This window comes from Drosophila ananassae, chromosome 3R (genome assembly GCF_017639315.1).
Source record: "Drosophila ananassae strain 14024-0371.13 chromosome 3R, ASM1763931v2, whole genome shotgun sequence".
NCBI lineage: Eukaryota > Metazoa > Arthropoda > Insecta > Diptera > Drosophilidae > Drosophila > Drosophila ananassae.
Genome location: NC_057930.1, coordinates 18,307,897 through 18,331,595, shown reverse-complemented (window position 1 = coordinate 18,331,595; position 23,699 = coordinate 18,307,897). Strand labels below are relative to the sequence as shown.

At 40.0% G+C, this 23,699-nt stretch overlaps 2 protein-coding genes across 6 annotated transcripts; one reads left to right on the top strand and one right to left on the bottom strand.

The window, feature by feature from the left end:
- Nucleotides 1-1,560: 1,560 nt before the first annotated feature.
- On the top strand, nucleotides 1,561-2,713 carry LOC6498349. The gene is made up of 3 exons (XM_044716625.1): nucleotides 1,561-1,637; nucleotides 1,700-1,830; nucleotides 1,894-2,713. Exons 1-3 carry the CDS (start codon nucleotides 1,620-1,622, stop codon nucleotides 2,117-2,119), a joined length of 375 nt encoding a protein of 124 aa, XP_044572560.1. The 5' UTR covers nucleotides 1,561-1,619; the 3' UTR covers nucleotides 2,120-2,713.
- LOC6497184 lies at nucleotides 2,230-22,637 on the bottom strand. Of its 5 annotated transcripts, none has more exons than XM_014906064.3 (10): nucleotides 22,297-22,637; nucleotides 17,341-18,075; nucleotides 5,572-5,678; nucleotides 5,394-5,508; nucleotides 4,964-5,324; nucleotides 4,685-4,899; nucleotides 4,459-4,617; nucleotides 3,999-4,399; nucleotides 3,038-3,933; nucleotides 2,230-2,976 (listed from the first exon to the last, which is right to left on the bottom strand). In XM_014906064.3, exons 2-10 carry the CDS (start codon nucleotides 17,925-17,927, stop codon nucleotides 2,821-2,823), a joined length of 2,997 nt encoding a protein of 998 aa, XP_014761550.1. In that variant the 5' UTR covers nucleotides 17,928-18,075; nucleotides 22,297-22,637; the 3' UTR covers nucleotides 2,230-2,820. The 5 variants fall into 5 exon arrangements, with proteins under 5 accessions (XP_014761550.1, XP_001962600.1, XP_014761548.1 ...); XM_001962564.4 differs by lacking the exon at nucleotides 22,297-22,637 and adding an exon at nucleotides 18,459-19,126; XM_014906062.3 differs by lacking the exon at nucleotides 17,341-18,075.
- Nucleotides 22,638-23,699: the final 1,062 nt, after the last annotated feature.

Sequence of the window (23,699 nt, the reverse complement as noted above, 5' to 3'; positions counted from 1 at the left end):
CGGAATACCTTAAACGATTCGTAGGTCGATTCTCCATCATTCTGCATCAAAATCTAGAAACGAAATATTTTTTAGATTTTTTTTTAAATTTCCTGGGGGATCCCCTTAAAAATCTGAAAACCCTCATGGAAGGACAATATGGCCCCCTGCGATGGCTATATCTTGGCCAATTTCCATCAGATTCTTGAGCGGAACACCTTAAACGATTCGTAGGTCGATTCTCCATCATTCTGCATCAAAATCTAGAAACGAAATATTTTTTAGATTTTTTGTTAAATTTCCTGGGGAATCCCCTTAAAAATGTGAAAACCCGCATGGAAGGACAATGTGGCCCCCTGCGATGGCTATATCTTATCCAATTTTCATCAGATTCTTGAGCGGAATACCTTAAACGATTCGTAGATCGATTCTCCATCATTCTGCATCAAAATCTAGAAACGAAATATTTTTTAGATTTTGTGTTAAATTTCCTGGGGGATCCCCTTAAAAATCTGAAAACCCTCATGAAAGGACAATATGGCCCCCAGCGAAGGCTATATCTTATCCAATTTTCATCAGATTCTTGAGCGGAATACCTTAAACGATTCGTAGGTCGATTCTCCATCATTCTGCATCAAAATCTAGAAACGAAATATTTTTTAGATTTTTTTTTAAATTTCCTGGGGGATCCCCTTAAAAATCTGAAAACCCTCATGGAAGGACAATATGGCCCCCTGCGATGGCTATATCTTGGCCAATTTCCATCAGATTCTTGAGCGGAACACCTTAAACGATTCGTAGGTCGATTCTCCATCATTCTGCATCAAAATCTAGAAACGAAATATTTTTTAGATTTTTTGTTAAATTTCCTGGGGAATCCCCTTAAAAATCTGAAAACCCGCATGGAAGGACAATATGGCTCCCTGCGATGGCTATGTTTTGTCCAATTTCCATCAGATTCCCAGTTTTGGAAGCCTTTTTTAAATAAATTGGTAACTTTGCTCCAAAAACCGGCTTCCCCAATTAGCAAATAAAATATTTGAACTGTATGGCATTGGCCTGTTTGCAATGTTGGTGGTTTAAACTTTAAATCATTGTGACCGGTTCAGTTAGCTTATTAAGATCATTCTGACACATTCATGAATATTGGGGATTTCTTATTCAAAGGGAGATTTTAAAGGATAATTGAAGGGATCTCTGGATATAAGATGATTTCGCCAGTAGGAGCTGTCGAAGAAGAATCCCAGCCCCTACAATAATTCGTTTCTCGAAAACCTTACAAAAATCGAAGCATATTTATTGGCATATTCCTAAGAAAAGAATTAAAAAACAGAAACTTGTATTAAGATTGATTCGTACCGTTGAATATCAACTACATTTTTTATTAAATATTCTTGTTTAATTTTTGGAGAATGTATATATATTTAGTGCATTTGCCTTTTTAGTTTGCTGTGCGAATTAACGGCACCGGTTTAACCCGATTTTGGTCGAGCATAGAACAAGAAAGTAGTATAGTTGAAGCGGCTATTGTTCTGACATCATTTTGCCAGAATTGCTCAAAAAATCGATCCAGAAAAAAGCTTATAAATGGAGGAAGAATTCTCTGAAGATGCTTCAGTAGAGTGGATAACGCCAACATCATGGCCTCGACAAAGCTGGTAAGTATTTAGACGAAAGGATCACAAAGGATTATAATATTGAACGGCCTTGAAATTCTTAGCTAATCTTCGCTGCAATGGTGGCCCTAATGGCTTCCAGCTGCTCGGCTGCCAGTCTCCTGGACGCCGTTTTCCCGACCCTTATGGCGGAGTTCTACGAACAAGTTCCCACGCAAGAGGGTTACCGTTTCAAGTAAGGTCCTTTTAAATCATCCCTTTGATCCTCTCACTAACTCGACTTTTCTTACGATTTTAGTCTGGAAGAGCCGAATGGCAGCAAGCGCGAGGAAATGGGAGTCCTCCTGAATCCGGGCACTGACAAGCAGGAGCTCGTGGTGATGGGTACCTACTCCACCTACGACGAGAAAACCGATACGGAATCCATGACCATGTACACTGCCGACAAGGATGGTTACAAGGCCCGCTACCAGATCAAGAATCGCAAACTGGCGGGTCCCACTCTGAAGACAGCGGCTGGTTAAACAGGATTCGGGTGCAACTAAATAAAAAGTTAAAAATAGTTAAAGAATAGCTCCGAAACTAGCTTCATAACACGGGAAATAAATATTAAAAATGTATATAAGCATATATGTATGTTAGAAAAAATTTGTTTATTGAGATATTTTTTGCCAGCTAACTGGTACAGTGGGTCACTAAGGATTTACATTTACATAATTGGGTCGTTTATATGGTTTTTGTAATTACTTTTATATCTGAAGGCTTAATACGAATAAAAAATATATATATGTATATATTTTAGATTTAAGATTTTAGTTTGTTTTGCACTAAACTTGTACATGTTGAAATATTTACAGTCAATTTAGTACATGGACAACGTGTATCTAGTTAAATAAATAATAAATTAGCATAGAGCATATAGCATATAGCGATTATAGAGAGAGATATAGAGAGAGGGGAGCTGAATGCATGACTTTCTCCATTAAAAGATTACGAAATGCGCTCTCTGGGCGACGACATAGTTAGTGATAACTTAACACTCAGTTATCAGTTATCATTTATCCTTGTATATCATATTACGTATAGTTTTAACTAGAAGAGGGTTCTCCTATTAGTTAGTTGGGATGGGGTGGAGCGGGGAAAGTTAAGAGTAAATTGCACTAGGCCTTAGATTTAAAATAAGCTTAATTGTCACGTCGTGCTGGAACTTGAATACAGGTACGAATTAGCAGCGGTCACGGTTGTTGTAGGCCTGCACCTTGGCGACGGTGCATTGAAGGGCCGCCTGTATGTCGGTGAACACGGGCACGCCCTGGCGCTTGGCCAGGTCGATTAGGTATGACCGTCCGCGATTATAGTCCTTGATGGCCGCCACAGTCATCTAAAAATAATCAAATACTATAAGAATAATGCAATTTCTCATTAAGGATATGGAAACTAACCTTTTCGCCATTTAGGACGCAGTCATCGGGCAGCATCTGCACCGCCAGCACCACGTTGTACATTAGGCCGATGCAGTGGGCGGCTAGGGTCATGGGGGCCAGCGAGCGAGTCTCATTGGTAATGACGAAGAGCAGAACTCGGCTGGAGTCCAGTAGCGCTGGATTGTACAAGCTCTGGCGCACAGCGACCGGTGGCAGCGACCAGCTCAGCGACTCCTCCGCCACAGTCAGCTCCTCTTGCTCCTCCAACTGCACCTGATTGCCGCGGCACTTTCGGCGCGTCCGAACAAAGGATCGTTGCTGCTGCTCCTGCGAAGCTGGTTGCGGGGAAGCAGCGACCACATCCTGGTTCTGATGCAACTGCTGGATGCTTTCGTGCAGCGCTGGCGTATGGAAGGTCACGCGCTTCGACTGCAGGTACGGCACAGCCAGTTCCTGACGCCATTTGGAGCGCAAGACGCAGCTGCCGCCAAGATAGACATCGCGAAGATCCAAGCCACCGCCGCAGCACAGAGCGTCGCCGGCACTGGCTATCGAGCTACTGCTGGAGAAGACCGAGTCATTGGAATCGCTCTCCTCCTCCTCGGTGAGCACAGCCGTTACGGAGGCCACAGGATTGGCCTTCGTTTCTATGGTCTTGGTGGTGATTATTTCGGTCGTCTCGATCGACTCCACGTTGAGGAGGATCTGGGGCCGGGGGCTTTTGCCCAAACTGCTGGATGCTGTTGGCTGGGGCGACGAGGTGCCGCTGTCCCGACTGCGACTGAGTTGCTCAAACAGGCCCTGCCTCTCCAGGTCGTGGCCAATGCCGCTGCTGCTGTTGGACGGAACACTGGCGTTGCTGGAGGTCCGCGAAATGTTCTTGCTGGCCGAGTAATAGATGTCCACATCGGGTGCTGAATTAACAGGAAATAAAAAGATTAATCGGACGTCAGTAGAAATAGAGAAAGGAGGATCCTACCATTGGTAAAGTAAACTTGAGGTGGCGGCACATTGGTGCCCTTGATGGGCGAAATGCAGCCGCTTTCCTGGATCTCCTGCTGTAGGACGGACAGATACGCCGAGATCACACAGAACAGATCAAAGTCGATGAGTTCTGGGCTGGATGTGGTGGGCTGGAGGTCGCAATTACTTTCATCAGCCGCCGCCTCCGCCTCGGCATCCGAACTATCGACGCCAGTTTTTGGACTGTGCGTTTGGAGCAACTTTAACGATTCGCGTTGATTGATTATGATCTTATTAAGATTGTCTAAATTAACTAAACTCTGAGCATAGCCTAGGAATAAGAGAGCACGATTGCATTGTTCAACGGTGAGCAGATCGCTTTGGGGGTTAACACGATCGAAGGCGCCGCGAACAGTACTGGAAATAAAGTCAAAAATTAATTCAAGTTTAAAATGAGAAGCTCAAGAAAGACCTACTCTAGTATAGAAGATATCTTGGACGGTGGATCCCTGATGCCGGAGAGGATCTCCTTGGTGCGCTGCAATCCCAAGGGTATGTTATCCAACACGGGCAGACCACGACGGGAGACCAGCTCCTTAAGTATCAATTGATTGCGATTCAGATCGAGGTATTCTCTGTAAGAATTCAAGAATTCATTAGCTATCCTGATTATTATTTAAGTATTATGTCAAAAATACTCACTGCTGTGAAATAGGCTCATTCAGGATCTTCTGATTTGGTTTATACGGATGCAAAACCAACACCAGCTGCTTGCAGTTTTGACCCGCTATGTGTGCCGCCTCGATGGCACCAGCAGATGCGCGTGTTTCCGAATCCATAACGAAGAATAATACACGGGCCTTTTCCTTAGCTCGATGTTCGAGCTCGATGAGATCGGGCGTCCAATCGGATACTTGCTGTTGGTTCAAAGAATTCCAAAGTAAGTCTTGAGTTTAAAGAAAAACATCCTCTTGAACTTACAGGATTGTAGAATGAAATGCCTAGCTCCTTGAGGGCTGGTATGGCAACGTCGGCTCGCCAGGTGGTTGGATTGCAGGAGCCACCGAGAAAGACCTCAACTGGCTCGTTGGTGGCGTTCTTCTTCTTTTTGGTATCGTCCACACTACTGAAGGACTTGGTGCTTCGCAGTTCGGTGCCATGATTTTCCGGCTTCTTGTTGTTGTAGGCGGGTGACGATGTGGAGGCCGCTGCTGGCGATTGTAGTTGCTGCTTGGAGGAGGATGAGGAGCTGGAGCTGGAGGTATCATTCTGTTCGGGGAGCAACTGAGCTGACAGTGACTGGTAATCGCAATATGAAGGCTGATTCGAAATCGTTGAAGCTCTGAGGGGAAATAGCAAAATATATTAATAGTTTTGGCAAAATAAGAAAGAGAATTTGAAGATCTCTTACCTGAAGCGCTTTAGATCCGCGGCCAGAACACAGAATTGGCCAAAGGTTAAGCCATTTGCCTGACTGCTTCCTCCCTTGCGGGCCACCTTCTTGGCCGTTTGCAGCATTTCGCTAACTGAAAAATAATAAAAAACCATAAAATAAACATCTTCAGGAAAGTGTCCTTTTGAAAACTCACTCTGCTTTTGGCTGGGATGGAAGCTTAGCTCGTGGAAGAGCTCCTGGGTACGCTCCTCGGGCACCACATTGCATCTGGCCTTTGCTCGCCATGCATTCAGAACTTCTCTGTAAGTACAAAAGAATACAAGGAAATAATCAGTTGGGAGTTACACAAATATATCGTTACTTAAGATTTATAAATAGCCTGCCTCCCGGGCCTGCGATCGTTTATTGAACAATTTATGGCCCAATTTAAGATTTTATCGAGGTGGTGGTGGCCAGTTGTATCATCACAGCCAGAGATTAAGTATTCGAGTCGACTGACGAGTATTTATCGACTCCTGCCATTAAGTAGATGATAAATTTCCTGTATTTCTCATCGAATTACTTCCATTCCGAGTCGAATAGCACTTCAAATGCCCAAATACAACAATTCGGGAAATTATTTCAGCCACTCTCGCACCCTATATGGCGGGGCAACTGCGATGAACCCGACCAAGGACACCACCGTATTGCATAAATCATTTAAATCAGAATCAGAACCGTATGCCAGTCACGTTTTCACAGGCGACACATGTTTTAAAGCCCCCCCTATTTAAGCCATATAAGCAAAAAAACAAAAAAATATTATTAAATCGAATTAATTACAAGATTTGTGTGGCCGCATCCTCTTCATCTTCCGTTCCCTGGCCCGATATCGTTGTAAGAAGCATCATCACAACCAGCAGCCACAAAACCATTGACAATTGCATCATTTGTGCAATGAAATTGGAAAAAAAAATTTGAATATCGCGTATACGTAGCGTGTGCCAGCCGCAAAGGGTGCACAGAGTTTGGAGGAGGTTTCTGCTGATGCTGAGATGCTGGGCAGTGGAATTATTTATCGTATAATGCCTAGCTATAGCCGAGCTGAAAAATATATTGCGACGCAGTTACTCGATTTCCATTTCGAAACTGTTTCGGTTTCTGTTTCTGTTGTTTCAGTCTTACGGTTCAAGCTTAAAACGCAAAAATAATTCATCCACAATTTCATTTATATCTTTTGCGTTTTCCCGTTTTTCTGAGTTGACAATTGCGAGATTTATTTAAAAATGATGATATTCCATGCCCATGAATATTACGACTGACTAGAAATATTTGTTTTCTTTCTATTCGATTTTTGTTGGAAATTATTTCATTTAAGTTTCGGGCTTATCAGTGATCGGGAGGGTGGGCCAAGAGGCAGAATCAAGATTTCAATGAAATGACGTCGATCCAAGTGACAAATAAAAGTCAGAAAACAAATAAAAAGTCAGATTGAATAATTCTTATAAAATATATGCTAAGCGATTAAGGCTAAATATTTTAAATAATTTATGATAAGCTTGTAGAAGTCAACAAACAAGACAATCTTTAAAGTTTGGGGATTAAATTTTTTATTAAATCAAAAGAAAGAGCTTCAAGGCTCCACTACTTTCTTCTTTTAATTCTTAAAATTGGTTTACATTTTAAATCTTATTTTAAGAATTTAGTTTTAATAAATGTAGAACTAGTTTTTCTACCAAAGAAGCTAATCAAAAGAAAGAGCTTCAAGGCTCCACTACTTTCTTCTTTTAATTCTAAAAAATGGTTTACATTTTAAATCTTATTTTAAGAATTTAGTTTTAATACATGTAGAACTAGTTTTTTTTACCAAAGAAGCTTAAAAAGTTTCAGTTTTTAGAAGCTAATCTTCTTAGAGGCCCTTGATGTCTAATTTCTAACACATAGACCTCCCAAAATACCGTCCAAACCCCCACAAAAAGTGGCCAAAAGCAAGTGCAGGAGGCGGCGGTCAAACGCGTCTAGATGCCAATTACATGACTGCATCAGCTGGGGCCTGGGCGCGCCCACATCTCCTCCATCATTCACTAAATTTGGCCTGGCCTCTCTTGGCTTTTATTTTCCGTTCTGTGGGTCTTCTATTTTTGCCCTCCGTCGGTCCGTCCGTGTGGGCGAAGTTGCGCCATATTTGTAATGTTTCTTGTGTTGTTGGAATTTTTATGGCAAACATACGAGGCAGCTAGTATAGTAGAGGTAGAATTTATGCTTTGTTTACCACAAACATGAGAGAACCATGGCGGGGAACCATAAAGCGGCAGAGCAATGGCCCCCAGACGATGAGCAAATTTTTGTTGGCTTTCGAAACATTTCCGTAAAGCGGGAAAAGTGTCAGTGAAGGAGGAAGTGCACCATCCATCCAAATAATGGATGTTACAATCACCACAAGGCTTTTTTCTTCTAAGAATACATCTTAAGATCTCAGTCTTTCAAGGGATATTACTTCCCTACTATACTATACCATTTTATCATCCGAACTAGAAGTAAACATATTTTTTGGGGGATCGTCTGGGATTATGGAAAGCTACAGAGCCCTGATTCATAATCGGTATTCATGATGAAATTCTGGGGACCAGGTGGATTCTTGGAATCGGACAAGATGGGCCAAAAAACCTGCGGCGACATTTGGTGGTAAACAAGTTTTGCGTTCTGTTTTTTTATGAAACCATTCAGAAATGAAAACAGAACTGAAATCACAGGTAAATAAACTATGTGATTAGGCTGGGGGTATGGGCTTCCGGAAATACAAAAGTCATGACCCATTAATTTGTAAGCAGATAAGGCCAATAAGGCCATCTCACCTTTCTCATAGGCCCATCGAAGATAAGGCCTTTTCTACTCGAATCCCGTCAAGGTAATCGCCTGGCAATGAAGTCCTAGCACCCAAGTACCTGTGTGGTAAGTGCCAATTGAAGATGATTCATTCCATCACATTGTAATGGGTATCTATTGCGTTCTAATATGATATTCCCATGCATGAATGAATGTGGAAATGGGTCTTCTTGTGAGTCACTCTATGGGAGTGGAGAACTTATGAATGGAGCTCATCATTTAAGAATTATTTGAGATATAGCATGAGTAGTATATCCCTACTTTATCCCCTCTGTCAATGGATAAACCTCTATAGATCCCTTGTATTAAACAGATCAGCATTTCCGCAAATGATGAATGAATGAACAGGGCATCGCCTGCAATCATTTTGGCCTGGGGCCAAGCGGAATGACACACAACATTACAGGGTAGAGGAGTAGGAGGGTGGATGCAATTGTGGAAATGATTTCATTGACCCAAGCTCCAAGCAATAAGCGATTTCCGAATGCGAATTCCAAATGACAGAATGTACATTGAACTCGGAGGGGGGAAATTAAGAAACATTCCAGCATGCGCTGGCAAAACATACTCGGAGGCATTTGGAGGTGATTTATGCAGGCATCTTGGCAACAGTTGGGGACTAGCTTGTATTTGCATTCAACGGCTTGCCAATCAGGCGCTAAATATTTGCCTACAACTTTATAGAACACATGTCGAGCACTCGGCGGATTAATCAGCAGAAGTCTAGGCACTCATAGAGACAAATCTGTATCTGTAAAGAAGGTGTGCTACACGATACACTGAAAATGTGTTACAAAATGAGGGAAAATAAATATTTAAAAAAAATGTAAATATTTATATTCACTTCAGGCTTATATTTAATATGCCTATAATGACACATTTTCTCACAGTGTATGTTTGCACAATACTTGTGGCGCCCAATCCAGCTGGCTCTCTGTTGGTAACAGGTAGCCGGCGGTCCCGGAGGTGGACTGGGGCGTGTGGGGGCGGTTGCGGCTGTGGTGCAGCTCGCTCAGCGACGACTCGTTTCAATACACACACAGATACACACAAATACACAATAAACAACCGCCACACACACAGAGACACAACTCGGCAGCAATAATCGATGATGAGGTCATAACTAATAATAAAAATGACGCTGGCTGGCGAGTAAAAAGCCAACAAAGAGCTCCAAACGGAAGAGAGCAGTTGGCAGAGTTAAGAGAGAGTACGAGAGAGTGCTCTCGCGAACAGCTGTTTTTTGTGGGCCGGCCAAAAGCAATCTTGGCCCAAAAGGCAGCACATTTTCCCGCTTAATAGCCGCTGCTATCTCTTGCCATTGGCAGGAATTTATCAATGGGTCTGTTCCTAACTGTTGTGGCTTTCTGGGCCGTTTATCTATCAGATACTATCTATCAGATACTATCTATCAGATACAGATATCTCTCAGATATAGCCTCATTGGGTGCGATGGCAATAAATCAAATTTTTAATTCTTGAGGTGCAAAAAATGGAGAACAATGGAAGGAATTGGAGTATGGAATTTTATCAAGCATAGTGCGAGGGTTGCCTCAAAAGTTGGCAATAGTTTTAACAATAAATTATATTTGAAGACGGTAGTAGTTAGTTACTTTTCTTGACTTATCTTGAAGATAAGTATTGGAGAAGACATACATATATCTTAAAATTTTAAGAAATAAGAACCTAAACAGATAAGCTCTGACAGACAATGCAAATATTTTCAAGTATCTTTATTCTCTGGAAAATGATTTCCCGGAACTTGAAATTTTCAGAGAAAACAATACAATTAAGACTTTCCCGCGAATGTCATCTTTACATCTTAAAGTTGGATTCAAAAACCCGATAATGAATCGTTCTTAGAAATCAATATGATGCTGCTGGCTAATCTGAAAGGCGGATCATCTAATGGATCTGATGATGGCTATTATTTTTTTTTGTAATAATTATTACTTTCAACCTTTCGAGAGTCTTTCGTGCGGATGAAACCCTACCTCAAGAGTGACTCTATCTGATTAATTGTGGTTTGTTTATTTTTAAAACGTTGCCTCTTGCCGGGCTGCCGCTTTCGACAACCGACTATTTATAGAGTCTGGGCAAATATGGCCAGAATTCGGAGGCTAACAATGCGGCATTTGGCTTTCACAAAGCAGTTAGACCAACAAGAACCTAAAAGATAGTTTGTAGAAGATATACCGTCATCGCCTGTCTGGGAATCAGTTTAAATGGCAGTCGGCTCATATCTTGATTACAGCCGAGAGTCGTTGTCCTATAACCTTTTATTTTATTTATTTTTTTTTTCGCTTTATTCAGAGCTTCGGTTGTTACTTCCACTTCTTGCCCGCCGCCTCGAATGCGGCTTGTGACATCAACGTTTATTTTTAAAGCTCCATTCCATTCCATTCCATCCACACACCACACACCATCCACACTTTACCATTCGCATTTCGTATTTATATATTATTTCCCTCGCCATCGGCCCATGTTTGCATTTATTTATTATTTATTCGATTGTATACCAAAATTGTGGAGCGCCATGATATCACTACTGGCCCGTCCGTAATTTGTTTACCTTCCTCCGAAGAGCCTCCGCAGTCCGGCTATACGCCAACTGAACTGTATCGCCTTGTATTGGGGCTAAGAGGTCTCTAGATTCCCAATCTAGTTTGGTTTTTCTGGAGTGAACAATGTGATTTGCCTTATCGGCAATGGCATCTAATCTAATCGCCGATAACTTCTGATGGCCGCACCACCAGGTGGGGACCAGTTGAGTTCTATACCTATTGCTGCGATACCGAAGAGCAGATCGGCTATGTTCGCAGGTCTATATGTAGGTATGGCCTGGTAAACACAATTCGATCATTCTACAGAAAAAGAAAATGTATGGATGTTCTTGGGGCCAGCAGTAAACGGAGAAATGGGCTTCCTTGGATTTCCTTGGTTTTAAAGGAAGTAATTATAATTACTTCCTTTAAGTAGTAAGTAAGGAAGTACTTCCTTAAGGATATAATTTATAATTATAAATGATGGCTACTAGGAGGCTTTTAATAAGAAATTTGAAAGCAAATAGATTGAACTTGAGGGCTCTTTTTCAAGAAGATTTCTTGTAATTGATTTAATAAATGTAAACCCAAGTTTAGCTGGCAGTTTGGCAGTTTAAATGGCATTAAAAAGACTACTATTACCTACTATTACCACATAACTTATCAACAATCTAAAGTTTAGATACTAAACCAAGAAGGTATCCTTCTGTGAGTCCTACTACTGTCACCTACCACTAGTAATACTATGATAATCCTTTCCTTATAAACTCTATTATTATAATTCCAATGGAAATGGAAAAAAAATGGAACTAAATTTTAAAATAGGTTTATAAATATTCGAATTTTAAATCAATAAACAAACAAATTTCTATAGATTCAAAACAAAAAATTACTAAAAATGTAAAAATAAATATTTAATCAATAAAAATAATAGCTATAAAAATAATATATGTATATCCTGCATAAGGTTTCAAGTTATATAGTATTTAAAGTATAATCCTTTACCATAAGATGTGCTTGATTTCCAGAGAGGCTTTGTGTTTTAGAATATAATTCCTGTAATCCTTTCTATTCAAAGGATCAGGATCAACTAATCCTCAATAAAGGAAACACAATTAAATTATTTTAAAATTGAAATATTTTTAAAATCTATCCAATTTAAAGCTCATAGCCGAGAGATGCAGACAACACGACCGCTCATTAGAGGCGCGCACGGGCAACTGATTGGATTCCCTTCGCATGCAGTGCTTCTTTCCGCCTCCAAAGCTGTGTATTCTTGCCGCTTTTCATTTTTTATTTCACTTTTTAGTGGCTCCACGCTCCACTACATCCCCCCGCCAGAGTTCATATGCTCTGCTCAATGAATTTCCGATTATAAGAAAATCGCCCAAGCTGGGAAGTAAACATTGTGTTTTGTTCAATCGCTCACGAACTTTTGATGTCATGGCGAGAAACAAAACAAATTATGGAGTGGATTATATTAATAGGAATTACAGCAAGGCCCGTCAGTCAGTCAGTCAGGGGCTCAGAGGGCTCAGGCTCACATTTATTTAATATTGTGTTAAATTACTAATTAAGAGTGCCACTCGAGCGGAAAGGGAAGAACACTTTCGGTCGGACGGACGGACGGTGGGTGATGTTACGGACCGATGATGGTTGGAGAGGTGATGTCATGAATTATCGTTTTCTGATTGAAAGTATCGAGATAGTGAGCCCGACAGTCGACGACCATTGTCGCTCTCCCCGTAGGCCGAGAACAAAAGGTGCCGGTCGCCACACGGCCTACAGACTGTCACACTGTCACTTAACCACTCCGTCCATCAGTCAGTCAATCAGTCAGTTAGTCAGTCAGTCGCTCAATCATCCCCATATGCTGCTCTGAATGAAGTTGTCATCGACACATTCGGTGTCGCTATCGATTTACTCCCACTTAGGCCCCATCGTGCGTATGAGGTCAACATTTCAAAAATAAATAGGTTACATATTCGGTTCGACTAACAAAGAACCAAAAGCCCAGATCCGAGCGATCGATAAAGCGGCCAGAACTAGAGGTGGGCATGGGCTCGTGTTTTCGTCGTGGCACGCGTGCCCACGCGTGGCCACGCGTGTTCGTGTTGAAAATTAAAATTTAACACGCGTGCGTGCGTTTTCGTGCCGACCTTCCAAAACACGACAAAACAGGAAGCATTAAAAATTTTGTATTTTCTAGAAATTTCGAGAAAAAAAAAATTTTTTGTAATGTAAATATTATTTTTCGTGTTGGGCCGTGTTGGGCCGTGTTGGCAAAATTTTTGGCCGTGCGTGTGCGTGCGTGCTAAAAAAACTAAGCTGTCGTGTCGTGTTGGGCCGTGTCGAAAAATTCAGCCCATGCCCACCTCTAGCCAGAACTAACATACACACTGCCCTCATACACATATTTACTTTTTTTTGCGCAAGGTTAGTGTGCCACCGATCCGTTCGACATCTGGTTCGACTCGACTGCGAATGCAAATCGGTGAAAATGTGAGTCAGTCCGGACTCCAGAGCACGGATGTGGGTAAAGACTTTGGAATTCGGGGTCACCCGGCTTTGAAAGAGCTAGGATTCTAAGAACGAAGTGATGAGAGCGGAAATGGAATGACTTCCATAGCTTCTCTATGAGATATTTTATTTCTGAATGATACAAGAGATGTTTAAAAATAATATCTTTCAAAAGTATCTGCTGCACAGATGTGGGTAGAAATATTCGGGGTCACCAGGCTTTGAAAAAACTAGGATTCTAAGCACGCTTCGAATGAGAGCGGAAATGGAATGACTTCCATAGCTTCTCTATGTGATATTTTATTTCTAAAAGATACAAGAGATGTTTAAAAATAATATCCTTCAAAAGTATCTGCTAAGAATTGTTTATATCCGAAAGATTTATGTGCATCATCATTACTTGGGGGAAAATCTATAAAAAACCTTGCTCTATTATATCTTTTTTTTTTTTGCATCAAATATCTATATATTTTTTGTTTGTGGTCTCACATGATTTGATGAGATCTGTATATAGTATACGGTTTATTCTTTTCCAAATGTCGTTGTTTGCTTTTAGCGGCCACTGTTTATGGGTGTTTGCTTTGTAAATTATGAAGTAGCCCCCCTCCAGTTATGGCCCTCAAAAATTCACACTTTCTTTTGGCTTTGGACGCTGCACATTATTTTTAGAACATGCTCTCGCGTAAATAAAAGCGACTACGGGCTACGTACGTAAACAATGCAAACAGAAAACATTATTTAAGCGCTTTTTATTCTTTATTTAGTTTGCATTTTGAAGATATTTTTATGGCCGGGGGCATGGCACTGAAAGCAAGAGCTTCGGCCATGAATATCGGCCAAGTACGAGCGAGTGGTCTTCAGTCAAGATCATCGCAATTAGATCTTCCATCGAAATATAATTCGATAACTGTTTGTCCGATGAGGTCAACCGATGAAAAGTTAAATGGGGAAATGACTTAGCCACGAGATTAGAGAGCCAACACCTATATACTCTTTGAGTTTGAAACTCTTTGGGAGATGACTCCATCAATTGGCTCATCCATGGCCACTAATCACGCCACTTTATCGGCCACTTTGTTATCAGACAATCGAAAAAGACTTTCAGGTTACAGCACTGCTCTTTAGAAGTCCATAAAAAGTAGTTCCCAGCCACTGGCCTATTCCTAGTCGCTTATTGCAGCTGCATTGTTGGTATTTTTAAACGATTAGCTCAGAGTAGCTCTACGATTAGGTATTCCGTATTCTGTATTTATGTTTGGCTCTGGTTGTGTTTACATCACAGGGGCTGCCCGGGCTCTCTGGAGTCTTTCGATTAATTGTTTACAGCACGTTTCTCAATTATGTCGAATGAATAATTAATTCGCGCCATTGCCGAGTCTATGAATGCATTTCCCAGGCCATAGTATTATTATTTATTTGCCAACGTGCCGCAGTTCCGCAATGGATTTCCATTCCCATTAGCTTCCAGCGCTCGATGTGTGAGAATATCGGGTTGGCAGGTAATTTTCCTAATTGACTTCTCCCGCACCAGTCTATCCTCTTTCCAAACCCGGACTTACAAATCTCCTAAAAATAAACGCAGTATTCATTCTAAAACTTTCGGATAAGCCCGATTGAAAATCCCCCTATTTGTCATTGTGGTACTGACATTTTATTAAACAAATTATCCGGATTTCTGTATAAACTATAAGCAAGTTAAAAATAAATCATAATATCGCGAATACATGATGATAAATGCACTTTCCATAAGGCAGAATAACAAAGCAATAAAGGCATGAGATGACCGCGACTCGAAAACAAGACAAATAGAGCCACTGGAATAATTGACAAAGAATGCGGCATTTAGCGGAATTGAAGTGCCTTTGATAGACCCATCATGGAGCATCTCGCCAGACGACATTTGGCCGGTCAATGCCTGATTTATTGTAGCATCAATGGAATAAAGGCGGCCCCAGAAAGCTTCTCAATTGAATTAAGGCGAAATAAAACAAAGCCAAACGCATTCAAGTCTTTTAATTAAACCTCTTTTGTGTCTCTCTGGTCCGTATAACGTCTTTAATGATCGCAGTTAGCTCTGATTTATGGGTACAAATTAGTTGACGCCTTTCCATAAGCGATCCATAAACGATCCTCCAGCGTCCAGTGCAATACTCTGCCAATCGCCAACACGTGTCGCAGCATGGCTTACAAATTGTCCATGTCACGAAGAAGGTCAGTCGGCTATAGATCATGGCTAAAATTAAATATCAGCCATAACATCATCGGCCACGAAGACGGTGGGAAGCGGGAGAGCGAGAGCTATAGCCAGACATTCAATGAATTGTGCTTTTTTTTATATTTTTCATAACCCACATCCACATACCTTGATTGGGTTTGGGTGTGGTTGACTTCCAAAAAGAGTTGGAAAAAAAAACGAAGTATGAAGCATATATTTTAATCTTTCTGGGGGGAGCTGCCACATATTGTACGGCTAATGGTGCTATCTAAGGGCTGCTTTCGGTAGCTGATGCTTTTAACCAAGATTTATAACAAAAATAATATAAATATTAAAAAAAAGGAGTACCTAGAGTCTTGTTTCTATTATTTTCTAAGGGAAGCTGCCACATATTGTACGGCTAACACAGGGAATTAAATCTATCTTTCAACCCAGATGCTTGGTTGCTAAAATAATATGTTTTTTACTAAATAGAGTGCCTAGACTCTTGTTCCTATTATTTTCTAAAGGGAGCTGCTACATATTGTACGGCTTGTGAAGCTATCAAAGGTAAATGAGTAGTTTTTGGTTAAAAGACAATGTTTTTTCTTTCAAAATTGAAACAATTATAGAAGTTTCCAACCAAGATTCTTCATAAAACAAACTATATCTCCAAAAAGAGTAACAAATAATCGGCAACCAGAAAGCCAAACAAGAGACACCTTCCGCTGGAGGCAATGTGCTCAATAAATATGTTATAAAAGTGACAATTTGCTGGTTTATTTATGACTTTATTATATGCAAATTGAGACAAATGTCCATTCTACAGCGTGTACTCGATATCCACAATCGCACTCGATACTCGATGCTTCGAGTTCGTGTTTACAGCCCCGCTGTGACATTTTAATGCTTTGTTATTATTTTGAATTTCAATTCCAATTGACAAAACGGAAAAACAAAGAAATAAATGCAATGCACGAGCTCTCCCTCTCCTCCTGCGGACACACAAAGATCAAGTTCATTGAATTTTCACACAACGACACCAGAGCGAGCGAGTCCCGGTCCCGGGGTGCGGTGGTAATTTCATTTAATTGAATATTTTTCGTTTTCTGCTTTCGAGCGCGCGCAAAATAAATATATAAATATATATCAGTTTTAAAATAACGATGACAAAATCGGCCAAGAATCGAGATCGCAGTTCTCTGCCTCCGAGGGGCAAAGAAGGCGTGGCTGGTATTGAACTTTTATTGAATAATGATTCAAAAAAAAAAATGATGAAAGTGAATAACCCCAAAATTCTAAATGAATTCATAAAGTGCATTTACCGAAGCCCCCAAATGAGATTATTGAACTTTAATTTCCCTTTATTTTTAGTGACTTTCAAGGCTAATTATATTTTAAAAACGAATTGAAACATTTTCCTATTTCCAAACCAAGGTTGAAACTGTTTATTCTTCCCTCTCTCAGTAGTAGCACCTTTTAGGAAATTAAACATAAATATTTATGCGAGTAAGTCCCATCTGGAATTCCTTCTTTAAGTGACCTTGGAGAAATCAGAAGAAAGAGTTTGACCCTCCCAATTGACAAGGAATAAAAATTAATGATTAATAGCCAATTTTTAAGGAAAATTAAGGAAATTTTTAATCAAAACCTTGAGTTTTATGGCGATTTTTCCGTGATTTCTTTGATTGTTTATGTTTTGAAATTGTTTTCCGATAAAGTTTAAATTAAAAAGTTAATTGTTAAACCAAGAAAAGTGAGGAAATTTGTTAGTTTTTAAACTGCAACCAAAATTTAATAAAAACTAAGAAAAAAATAAAAAAAAAACTAAAAAACATACCCAAAAAACAGTTGTGTGATCTGCGCGGGCGTCTGGCAGACATTGTGGACATTTAGGGTGCGGGGGCGGGCATACAGCAGGGTGCCTGTAGCGGTGAGGGGCGGTAGTCCCGCTCCGGCCAATATCGCCGACGTGGAATTGCTCCGGATGGTGGTGTAGGCCCGGAAATGTGAGCTGGCCGAGGATCTCAGCTCCACAGAGGTGGTGGTGGTGGTCTCCTCGACCTCGTCCTCCTCGAGGGAACTATTCGATGCCGGTGGTAGCTTGGCTTGGAGAACCGCATCGGGGGCCTCCAGGTCCCTGTCCATTAGCAGCTGGTGGTGGCGGCGGTTGATGCTGAGGGGCAGTGGGGTGGCGGGTGGCATGGTATTCGATTTTGGGGTCGCTTGTGGCTTTCCGTTAGTGGAGCGCGACTTGATGATGCCGTTGGTGGTTAGTTTCTTGGCCCGTTTAATGTGGTTGTTGTTGTTGTTAGAGTTGGTGCTACTGTTGTTGTTGTTGTTAGTGTTATTGTTGTTGTTATTGTTTGTTTGAGTTTTTGTTGGTGGTGCTGCCGGATTGGTAACGTAACGGTGTTGCAGTCGCATTTTGTTTCAATTGTGGCTTTCTATTTCAACTTTTCACATTCGATTCAATTCGATTTGATTCGGCATTCATTTGCATAACTTGTCCATTCTGCTTGTCCGATCTTAGCTGGCCGGCAGTGGTGCTGGGAGACGCCGCTTTCACTTTCAACTGAAGAATCGATGCGAAAATAAACAATGTTTTCAAAAACCGAATATATAGAAAGCAAAATAAAAAAACAATAAATATAATTCAAATGCAGCGGAAACTCAAAATGTTCTTCAATCTCATTGTTTTTTTTTTGTTTTTCTCTCTCTGTAGCTAAATAAATCTTAATATTTTATTTCCCACTTTTATGTTGTTTTGGGTGGGTGGTGGTGTTCTTCTGCCAAATATTTATGCACAAATATTTTTCCACAAAGATTAAATTGATTTGGGTTTTTGGGATGTTTTATTTTCTTTTTTTTACCAGAGAGAGACTGGGACTGGCGTTTATTTTATAAATTTAGAAATGATTTTATACCACACAGTGTCACACACACACACATACACACCTAAGAGGCGATCGGGATCGGAACGGAAGTCAAAATATGAAGAGAACTCTTGAAGAGACACTCGCGCGCTCCTCTCAGGCACTAACACTAGCACACACACACATGCACACGGCCGGCAGCACGGGGCGTATACGCAACGTTGTGAACGCGTCGGGCCAACGCAAGCGAATGAGTTGCTGTTCAGCAGTGGCCCCACAGAAGTACATCGATCGCAGCCCCCCAAAAAGAGAGAGGGAGAGTGAGAGAGTGACAAAAAGAGAGTATTCCCCCAAGAGACAAAGAGAGAGCCCCAAGCACACGTTCAAAACAAACAATTTTTTTTTTTTTTTTGACCAATGCTGCCAAGTGAGTGGGAAGAAGCAGCAGCAGCAGCCAGCGCGTGGGCCACTCTTGATTGTTTTTTTTTTTTTAACCATTTTTGTTGACCAGAAAACCATCCAATAAATTCAATTCACACAAATAATACATAATCGAATCAAAGCAAACGACACTGGACGAGGTAAACACCACAATTCACACTCCAAATGCAGCTAAAGAGTTTAAATTCTCATCGAGAATAAATCATTTTTAATAATTAATTTATCCATATTTGTCTAGTTATTAATTGAGAATGTAAATTGCACTTATCAGATCTAAAGTTTTATATTTTTTTTAACAATTATATGCCATTGTTTTTAGTTATGATTTGATACTTTCTCTTTTGATTCGTGTGGGAGATGACTTTCTAATAAATGAAAGTTGTGCTAAAATTATGATTAAAAAAATAAAATAATCATCAGGCTAGTGGAGCTCCCTTATGGCCATTACTCATGGCCAAAAAAATGCGAAACTAGATTGTAATTGACCAATAACCCAGTGACTAATCAAGAGACTACCTTAATAAAACCTGCCGATAAGAATTATTATTTATTTATTATAGGGACATACCTACCAGGTATGATATGAGACCCATGGAGCTGGTCTCTGATTGTCAACAGCTGTCAGTGGGCGGTTGGAAGACAATTCGCCAAATAAACGGGGGAAAAACATATACTCATTTGACAAAAAAAATAACACAAAAAAAAATCATAAAAAACATCCAATAACGTATAGGAATCTGACTATATCTGCTCGGCCGAGCCGAAAGTTTATTGATGCCGCTCTAAATGGGATTACTCGCGCGTGTAGGTGAAGAAAAAAAAAAAAAAACAACAAATTATATTCATAAAAAATAGTATATTTTCTAAAAAAAAAAAATAGAAAAAAAAGAGGGCGTTGCTACAAATTATAATGTATGTCAGGGTTTGCTCTTGGCACTTGTTTCTCGCCTGCCACGAATGCGAAAGTTCAAAAAGATTTGCGCACATGTCCAAGACTTTGTTTTAGGTTTCTTGCCGTTTTCTGTATTTCTAAGATATATTGGCCAAAAATACTGACAAAAAAAAACTGAACACGGCACCAGTAATGGGTCGACTGAGATGCTGTCATAGACGCGCCTTTTATGAGCATTTCGCGATGATGCCATTCGACTGTGGGATGCTGCTATTGCTGTTGGGTTATCTCGGGTTAGATTGTGGCCATAAATTCATCTAAGCCTAATTAATTGCTTGCCACAAGGTGGAACAAGGTGAAAACATTGAGTTTACTTTAATTTGCGGTTCCGGATTATCGTGGAATAACACAAGATACATTGTTTTCAATAAAAAGCAATCAGAACAAGCTCAACAAGCAAGATAATATTGTTTAAAATAAACAATTAGGGAATACTTGAAGAACTAATCACTCTGTTTAAAAGATGGATGGATTAGTCAGCCAATACTAGCCTTACTAGTAGTAACTAAGTACATAGTATAACTAATAGTATTCACCTCACCCACTCGCTAAGGTGGGAATTGTTCGGTTCTAGGGCGTAGTAGCGGCTTGATTGGCAACTGATTGCCAGTTGATTGACAAATCAAGCTGTTCAGGTATTCAGTGTTCGACTGGCTCGCCTTCTGGACTCTTTTTCTGCTCACTGCCACCTGATAAGTGCCTGGCGATTAGTTCCTAACAAAAAAAATGAAAAAAAAAAAACTAACATACCAACGACAATTCAATCAGGTATCCATCAGAAAGGCACGCTTTCAAATCCATGCCCCGATAAGCAAATGGTTGGATAACAAAGCCCTCACAAAACTACCTACTCTGGCTCTGCTATTTGCCGTAGAGTCGAAATTTTATTTTATTTTTTTTATCGCACGCAAACAAAAACGACCTTCAGTAATGATATGCCTTTGTATATGCCTTTTTTTTTTTGCCATTTTAATGTCGCGCGTATTTCTTATGGCTCGTATATTTTCGTCTTTTAACATTAAAAATTATTTTATATATTATTTTGAAAAATATTTCCTGTTCTTCCTGATCGTCAGACTCAGAGTACTGACTGATTATGGCCAGAACACCAGCCACGAGCCACAAATAAGAATGAGAAGAGCTTTTTCCCACCCACTGGGGTTAATCTTTTCGCACGCTTTTCTCTTCATTCATTTAGAGAGCGGTAGAGCTTATCAGGTAGACGACTCTCAGATACCCTACATGGAACATGGAAGATTTCAAGAAAGTTTTTTTTCTTAACTGAAATAAGAAGAGATCTTTGTTCTTAAAAAACAACTTAAAATCTATTTGTAGACTCTGGACTTAAAAGGTACTTGGATGACAAGAGATAAGAGATTAATTAGTCATTGTATCATATAAAGATAATCTGTATAAAGACTAAATCTATGTTAAAATATTTACATGTCAGTTTTTAAACCATACAAAATATTGAAAATTATTTAACCTCCATAAACAGCAGAGAAGAGATGACTTCCTACAGCAATTCTTTCTTTATCGTAATCTCTCCTTGTGTACCTTTCAATTGGAAAACAAAACAATAATATTTATTCTATTTACGCATAAACAGTGCATTGTTGTTCTCAGATGTTGATTGTTAATTTTCTTTTGTTTTTGTTGGCATTTGTGTTGCTGAAATTCATCAAAGTGTTACATCTCGGGGTGCTCTGGCTTCCGCCTTTGCTGCGATTGAGTGCAGAAACTTAATTATTGTCAAAAGTGTCACAACAATGAGGAAAAATAAAGATAGAGTGGGTTGCATTCTGATTCATTAATGTATTTAAAAATTATTATTAAACACTAATGATTAAAAGTATAAATAAAAAAACCAATTAAATGACTAAGATTTATTTTAATAATTATTAATATATTTTTGTGAATAAATGCCTTGCTTTTTTTTTACTTTTGTCATGATTATTGTGAAATGGGAATACCCTTCGAAAGGGTATCCTAACTAGCGGTAAATCAAAAGTAACCTTAAAACGCAAAAACAAAGCAAACTTTTCCAGCCAAAGTTTTGGGGTGATCACACACACACATCCCCAACTCACACACACACACACTCACACACACACACTATCCCCAACTAACGGGCAAAAAGCTTAGGTCATTGACCAAAAAAAGAAATAACACCACAGAGACAATGGGCGACCGGCTCTCTTCGGCGCTCTCTTATCCCGAGCACGTTTTCGAACGACGCCACTTTTGATGGTGTTAGTGCATAGGTGAGTGGGGAGCACGCCGCACACACACACACTCCTATACACACACAGGCAAGAGTTTGTCTATGCTGCCCTTTTTGTTGTTGTTCCCCCTTGTTTTTGGGGGCCCAACAATAAAACAGCCAGAGCGTTGTTGTTATGTGGGCTCCACAGCGGCGCGCTTACGTCATTCATAAAAATAACACCGTGCTAAGAGAGATGAAGAGAGACAGCCGTCAGGCCGTCCGTCCGTCCACCTTGTATTTTTTCGTGGCATTTGCATTTACCTGAGGAATAATTTGACCATTTTGTGCATTGCTATTCCCCGAGCCTGTCAGGCACTGCACTTTCGTTCAATTCTTTTGTTAAATCAGTTTACAGGACAGTTCCCATGGCTTTCGATCCGCTCCCGTCACACTTTTCCGCTTTTCTCGCAGCACTCAGAGCACTTGGCACATTAATTCGTTAACAAAAAACAAGGCACAGAGAGCAGGCGTCGGTTGCGCTTGGATTATTTATAAACAAACGCTTGCAATACTGCTGTCACATCTTAAAAAATTGACTTCAGTGTTTGTTTTGCAGTGGCAGTGCTGCCGGATGTCTCTGTTGTTGTTGGAGTTGCCACAAAACTGATGAGTCAGTGCTGCCATATCAGTTTCAGAGATTCATTCTAGCGGTTTTCCGCTAAATGTATCTTTTATATGTGATATGGCAGCATTTCTATTGCACTGCTTGAACTGCTTACATCAAGGATTAGTTTCGTGAATCCTTAAGGATATTTGAAATATCTTCAACATTATGCATATAAATAAATTTCTCTGGTTCCATTTTGGTTTCTTTATATATGAGCTTGAAAATGTGGCACTCTGGAAGAAAGGAAACTTTTTCTTTTGATCTGTAGAAGTATAGACAAAAAAAAGCTTTCAAAACGTGAATTTTAAAGAAATTTTATGTAAAAACTGCATTTTTAACAAAAAAAAAGATCATAATTTTCCCATAGATTTAAAATTAAGTCAACTTCCTGAAAGAATTTCTCTCTGTAGTAGTGTTATTTAAAATATATGGTCAACATTTAGAATGAATTACAAAATTAAAACTATTGGAGTACAAATTGTTAAATATTGAATTAATGGTTGTGTTTTAAATACATATTTTAAGCCGTAACTTTAAAAAATATACCTATAACTGTTAGCCATGAGCTCTTCGTTAATGAACCTCGCAAGGGGGATCCCCTTTTTGAAGAGAGCCATTTTTGGCGCCAAATCATTTGAGACGAAGTTGGTCCTCAAAATAAATACTTTGTCCTACAGGATATAAAATAAGATATACTGCAATATTCTACAAATAAACAAGGTCTGCAGAAACAAACTCGTTAGCTTAGAAAGTATTTCTTGGATGGGCGTTGCATTTGACATTTCCGAAGAGAATCCCTCAACTTTAATACAGTTTTTGAATTGTTGCTCAAGATTTCTCAAATACCCGAGGTTAGTCCATTATATTTTATTATTTTCCCGCTTGTTTATTAAATTAAGAACCTAATACCACTTACTCCTGGCGCGATTTGTGGCCCACGCACTCGGTATGAGCCTAAAAGTATTACCATCTTAATTTGCAATTTCCTAAAAGCGAAATGCTTTCGCGCCTTCCTCAAGCGCCTGCTGGGGCTTATTGTTTGGTTTTAATTTAAATT

Coding starts and splice junctions, on each gene's coding strand:
- LOC6498349 (XM_044716625.1), top strand. Junction 1,831..1,893: donor CAAGAGGGTTACCGTTTCAA/GTAAGGTCCTTT, acceptor TTACGATTTTAG/TCTGGAAGAGCCGAATGGCA.
- LOC6497184 (XM_014906064.3), bottom strand. CDS start 17,927: ATGCGACTGCAACACCGTTACGTTACCAATCCGGCAGCACCACCAACA. Junction 5,679..17,340: donor ATCACACAACTGTTTTTTGG/GTATGTTTTTTA, acceptor TTGTACTTACAG/AGAAGTTCTGAATGCATGGC. Junction 4,400..4,458: donor AAGATATCTTCTATACTAGA/GTAGGTCTTTCT, acceptor CTTTATTTCCAG/TACTGTTCGCGGCGCCTTCG.